The following is a 5,758-nucleotide window of genomic DNA, read 5'->3' as shown; positions in this document are numbered from 1 at the left end:
GAGAGAGAGACAGAGAGACAGAGACAGAGAAGACAGAGTATGTATGTGAGACAGAGAAGACAGTGTGTGTGTGTGTGTGTGTGTGTGAGAAAGAGAGAGAGAGAGAGACAGAGACAGAGACAGAGTGTGTGTGAAAGAGAGTCTCTGTGTGTGTGTGTGAAAGAGAGAAAGAGAGAGAGAGAGACAGAGAGACAGAGACAGAGAAGACAGAGTATGTATGTGAGACAGAGAAGACAGTGTGTGTGTGTGTGTGTGTGTGTGAAAGAGAGAGAGAGAGGAGACAGTGTGTGTGTGTGTGAGAGAGACAGAGAGACAGAGAGAGAGACAGAGACAGAGAGACAGTGTGTGTGTGAGAGAGAGAGACAGAGAGAGAGAGACAGTGTGTGTGTGAGAGAGAGAGACAGAGAGACAGAGAGAGACAGAGTGTGTGTGTGTGAGAGAGAGAATGTGTGTGTGTGTGTAAGGGGGGAGACAGTGTGTGTGAGTGAGAGAGAGAATATGTTTGTGTGTATGTGTGTGTATTGTATGTATGCAGTACGTACACTGCAAGTGTGTGCATATTCATGTATACAAGTGTGTTTACACTTAATCATAGGTTCATACTGATGCCATTAGTCTCAATCGAATGCCAGATACTTTTTCGCTGCCTCTTCCTTATCTCCTTCCGCCCTTCCTTTCTAACCTAAAACATGCTATGCAGCCAAGGGTGATCTAGAGCTTCCGACCCTCTGTTCTACCTCTTAAGTGCTAGGATCACAGACATGTGCCACCACACCTGATTATAGAGTGCTAGGGCTCTGGCATGCTAGGCAAGCACTCTACCAACTGAACTCCATACCCAGCCCTTATTTCTTATTTTCTGTCTCTCAGAGTAAAAAGTCTAGCTCCTAAAATATTCTAAAGTATCATTGTCTTTGTTACTGTTCTATTGCCATGAAGAGACACCATGACCAAGGCAACTCTTACAAAAGAAAGCATTCAATTAGGAGCTTGCTTACAGTTTAAGGGTCAGTCCATGGTTATCATGGTTGGAAACAGAGAGGCATGGTGCTGGAGCAGTAGCTGAGAGCTTTACATCCTGACCAGCAGGAAGGAAGGAGGGAGGGAAGGAAGGAGGGAGAGAGGGAGGGAGGGAGGGAGGGAGGTGACAGACAGTGGGCCTGGCATGGGCTTTTGAAACCTCAAAGCCTACTCCCAACACCTCCTCCAACAAGGCCACACCTCCTTCAACAAGGCCACACCTCCTAATCCTTCCCCAACAGTTCTACCAACCGGGGCCCAGGCACTGAGACACATGAGCCTATGGTGGCCTTTCTCATTCACACCACCACCGTCATCTTCTTACTGTGACTGTACACACACTACACACATGATGGCTTCAGGACGGCTGTACTGCTGCCATACTAGTAAGAGCTACCTGCAGAGTTCAAGCTTTCCTTCCCCAGTGGTTGGTCCTGTGTTCAAATCCTACCTGGATTAAACGTTTTCCTTCTGATGTTAGGTTATTCATTGTGCGTACTCAGTTATGGAATCTAAAAAAGAAAAGAAACATATCCTAAAGCTGCCCCCCCCCCCCCGCCCGCTTGTTTATGTGTATATGTTCATGTCTGTGTATGGGTATGCAAACGTGTGTCTGGAGCCTGAGGAGCCTGAAGGTGTTGTAGCTCCTGGAACTGGAGTTATGGATGGTTATGAACCACCACGTGGGTGCTGGGAGTCAAATCCAGGTCCTCTGCAAGAGCCCCTCCCCACGGCCATTAACTCATTATGGGGTGAACATAAACAAGACTATCACGTTTGTTTCTGTAAAGGGAAACACTTAGGAAAGGTGTGTTCGGAGCAGTGCCAATCTCCTGCCCATCCAGGCTACTCAGTTCTTACCCCCCTCCAAGGGAGCTGTCTGCCTTGCATTTATTTTTGTTTTCTCCAAAAAGGTCAGTCTCAGGGCCAATGAGATAACTCAGCAGGGAAAATAACTTGTTAACAAGCCTGAAGGTCAGAGTTCAAACCCCAGGACCAAAGGGAATGACTCCTGCAAGTTGTCCTGTGACAGGCACAGGCGTGTGTTCACTTGCTTACATGTATGCACATCTATGTGAGTGAACACATGCACACACACATGCGTGTGCACGCACACACGCACACAGAGTAATAAAAGGGTTTTTGTTTGTTTGTTTGTATTTGTTTATTTGTTTTTTGACAAAACGATCTCACTTTGCTTATCTGTTGCTAAAACACTTCCCCCAGTAACCACAGGAGGAAAGGGTTTATTTGACTACACTTCCAGGTCACAGTCCATAGCTGAGGGAAGTCAGGGCAAGAGCTCAGGCTGGAACTGAAGCAGAAACCCCAGAGACTGGCAGCTTGCTCCTGTGACCACTTCAGCTACCTTTCTTACATAGCACAGGCTCATTTGCCTATGGATGGTGCCCACAGTGGGCGGGCAGATTCCAGAGCCACCTGAAGCAATTAGCGTCACCAATTAGCAATCAAGAAAATGTCCCGCAGACACGCCCAAAGGCCAAACTGGTGAGGAAAATTCTTTCGGTTCCTCTACCCAGGTTCCACCAGTTGACAAAGAAGATTACTCTTTCTCAATGAAGAGCAAAATAAGACTGCAGTGCCTGGAGAGACTGTTCTTTCTTAAGAGAGCACACTGCTCTCTGAGACACAGACACAGTGCCGCTCCCAACACCCAGTGGCTCACAAAGGCTTGTAATAATTCTACCTCCAGGGGTATCTGAAGCTTCAGACCCACTAGGTCCTGGCACTCAAGTGACCAGAAACACATGTAATTTAAAATGATTTAAAAAATACTTTTAAAAAGAAATAGGTCAGTAAGTAAGGTAGGACAGAACATCGAGGGGGGAAAATGTGTTTTAAGTAGATGCAACAGAACATAACAGACTAAGGGACCAACAGAAACTGGACACATAGAAGCTTCAGGGAAACAGGATGGTGGCAAGGAAGACAGCTATGAGAACGGCTCCTGGCTTACTGCATAAGGGACAGCAACCAACTCCCACCTTAGGAAGCAGGCTGCCATCCAGTTTTGATGTTGGGAGACAAGGCTTGCTAAGTAGCCCAGAAAGATCCCCTCTTACCACCCTCCTGCCTCAGCTGCCATAGCGGGGGATTACAGGGGAGCCCCACAAAGCCTGGAGTTGCTTTCTATCCTGTTTCCACCTTCCCAAAGTTGTTACAGTTGTTTCTCCTAGCCCAAGTTAAAACAGGCATTAGTTTGAAAGGGCAGTTAAGTCAACACTAGGTTTTAAATGCCAACAGAGTAACTTTGCCCTAGGAAGGTGGACACGGATCCAGGGATGCCAGGGAGGAAATGGCTGATGGTTGGCTGTACAAAGTCACACTGCTAAGTGGTACCAATCACACCAGAAAACCAGCACAGGTTTCTGACATGTCTAGGAAATTTATGTATACATTAATGAATAGCTGAAAATCGCTCCTTGAGCCTAGAACTAAATGAATGCATTCTAGAGAGAAAAGCAGGCGCTCTATGGACAGAGGGCTCTTGCCCTGAATCCAACCAGAGTTAAGATTTCAGCGAGTTATTGAACATCTCCTTGCCTGTGGAAGGTGCAATGCGTCCTTTGAGAAGTGACTGAGAGATGACAGAATAGCACAGTTCACTGCCCCTGGACCAGGACAGAGCTTTGGGGAATAATTCCATCAATAAACCAGATTAAACTAGTCAGCGAGGTAAAGAAACTAATAACCAAGTCACCCAACTGAAATAACATGCCTGAAAGAAAACAGGGAATTCATCCAATCTCCAGCATTTTGTCGTAATGGCATAAAAATCTCCAATACTCGGCTTCCATTCTCAGTTTTGAAAGTGTCCCAGGATCTATTTTTAAAGTGTAAAAATATACACTGATATGCTTATTCATAAAAGACCAACAACTCAAAATTGCTTCCTGTCTAATGATCACAGGCTTAAGGCACGCCGTCAAGCGAAGCACAACACACAGGATCAACGTCTAAGAACCTGCAGACGCAAGGGGATCTGGCAATATTCACTAAATGACATTTTTTAAGTTTTTATTTCGGTTTCAACAAACCCAAATGCAAAATGAAAACCCCTTAAATGCTCTTAATCAAAATATTAAAATATAACAGTAAACTTTCAGAGACAGCAACGAACACTGGCAGAGACCAAATGTTATACAGTTTGCTCCACCCCTGCAAGAGACCTTCCTTCAGGAGCATGTGTCAGGCATCATATCCAGATAAACTGGAAAATACAAAAGGTCACTGTCTCACTTCGCGATACTGAAAGGGCCTAATAAATTTCAAAGTCTTAAGACAACTCCCTGGTAGGGTGCAGGTCCACACCAGGCTACATTTCTGCCCTTTATGGAAAGAGGGAAAGAGAGAGGAGCAGAGAAAACAAAATCGCCCAGCACTGCTACGAAGCCGTCTCTCAACTTTGAAAATGCAGTCTTTCCTTAGTGGAGAGCCATACACGCATGCCACACACAGTACACGGCAATCATTTGTGTTCTGAAGCAGAAGGAGACGCTGGGAGAAGACAAGGAAATGCTTTTTCCTGTTCTAAACTTGCAAATATCCAAAATCCGTTATCGTTCCTCCCCCCTTTAAAAATAACTAAGCCGAGAGCATCGTATCGGTCCAAAAAAAAAAGCCCCCCCCAAGACAAAACAACACCCAACAAGGCTCCAGCAGCCCGTGGAGAACTTGGGGGGCTCTGCGCCCAGCTGCCATCACCGTCTGAGCTCCCCGGGCGGCCGCACCCTCGAGCTGTCCCGGGCCTCGTCGAGCGCCTAGGAGCCCGCGTCTACACGGAGACCCGCAACGCGCAGCCCGCGTCCACACGGTAGTCTACCTACCTGGAGCCGGGCCGCCACCACCGAGCTGCTGCTGGGTGTTCGGCTGCGGGAGGCGAACCGTGAGCAGGCTCCGCCACACGAGACGGCGGCCACACCCAGAGCCCTGCACGCCGGACGGGGCGGGGACCGGGGCGCGGCGCGCGGGGCGGGGGCGGGGGCGCGCGAGGCCGGGGAAAGGGTCTGGGAACGCGCCGAGGCTGCAGCGCGCGGGGCTTGGGTGGGAGCTGGCGGGAGCGAGCGCGGTCGGGGCGGGCGGGGGCGCTCGAGGGGATCGTAGAACCCAGAGCGCGATTGGCCTGGGTGGAGGCTGCTTGGTGCGCGCAGGACCAGGGGTGCCTGTGGCTTAGTGGGGAGGGTCTGGTGGGGGCGCGCGTGGCCTGGGCTGGGGTGCACCGGGTGGGCGCGGGCACGGCGTGCTGCTTCTGCTGGGTTTGCCAAGCGGAAAGCGCATCCCAGGCAGTTTCGATTTATCTGTGTGCCTCTGGACGCGCCGTCTAAAGAATGTGCTGGATTTCTTCGCGGCGGGGCCTGGCCAGGAGTGCTCTGCTCGGGCGGGCTGCAGGCTTGAGCCAGGAGAGCCACAGATGCCTTCTGCGCTTATAGAGCACTGAAATCCGAAATCAGCCCAGCCTAGCCGCCCGACTTACCCGTCGGTGAAGGCCCGAGGTTCACTGGGAACATAAAGCTAGTGGTACCGCCCCCCCCCCCCAAAGGTGCTGAAAACATTTATGAACAAACCAGTGCTCATAGCTCTTGGAAGTTAGTCTGTGTTGTCACTGATGCCTGGAAGGCCTTCCGCAGCACCCTTAAACACCATGTGTACCTCAAGCGACTTTGTTCACATTTCTCTGGGTGTTTAATACTGAAAATGTCATAAAATAAATGTCTCC

General features: G+C 49.4%; 2 protein-coding genes across 2 annotated transcripts in view; both read right to left on the bottom strand.

Moving 5' to 3' along the window:
- The window catches only part of Gnb4 (G protein subunit beta 4), a 47,163-nt gene extending 42,073 nt beyond the window's left edge, over positions 1-5,090 (bottom strand). Inside the window, exon 1 of the mRNA XM_050138381.1 lies at positions 4,869-5,090. The gene's annotated coding sequence lies outside the window, so the exon portion shown is untranslated. The remainder of the gene's footprint in view (positions 1-4,868) is intronic.
- On the bottom strand, positions 4,803-5,549 carry LOC126499203 (uncharacterized). The gene is made up of 2 exons (XM_050138321.1): positions 5,516-5,549; positions 4,803-5,431 (listed from the first exon to the last, which is right to left on the bottom strand). Exons 1-2 carry the CDS (start codon positions 5,547-5,549, stop codon positions 4,803-4,805), a joined length of 663 nt encoding a protein of 220 aa, XP_049994278.1.
- Between the last annotated feature and the right edge of the window lie 209 nt (positions 5,550-5,758).

Source organism: Alexandromys fortis, unplaced genomic scaffold, assembly GCF_014885135.2.
Source record: "Alexandromys fortis isolate MF-2015 unplaced genomic scaffold, M_Fortis_MF-2015_v1.1 scaffold_15, whole genome shotgun sequence".
Lineage (NCBI taxonomy): Eukaryota > Metazoa > Chordata > Mammalia > Rodentia > Cricetidae > Alexandromys > Alexandromys fortis.
The sequence above is the reverse complement of the archived record's forward strand: the minus strand, read 5'-3'. Positions and strand labels throughout refer to the sequence as shown.

Bases quoted from the DNA above. Each gene is read 5' to 3' on its own strand.
- LOC126499203 (XM_050138321.1), bottom strand. From the start codon at position 5,549: ATGTTCCCAGTGAACCTCGGGCCTTCACCGACGG. The intron at 5,432-5,515 runs GTAAGTCGGGCG...TCCTGGCTCAAG, and splicing joins CCTCGGGCCTTCACCGACGG to CCTGCAGCCCGCCCGAGCAG.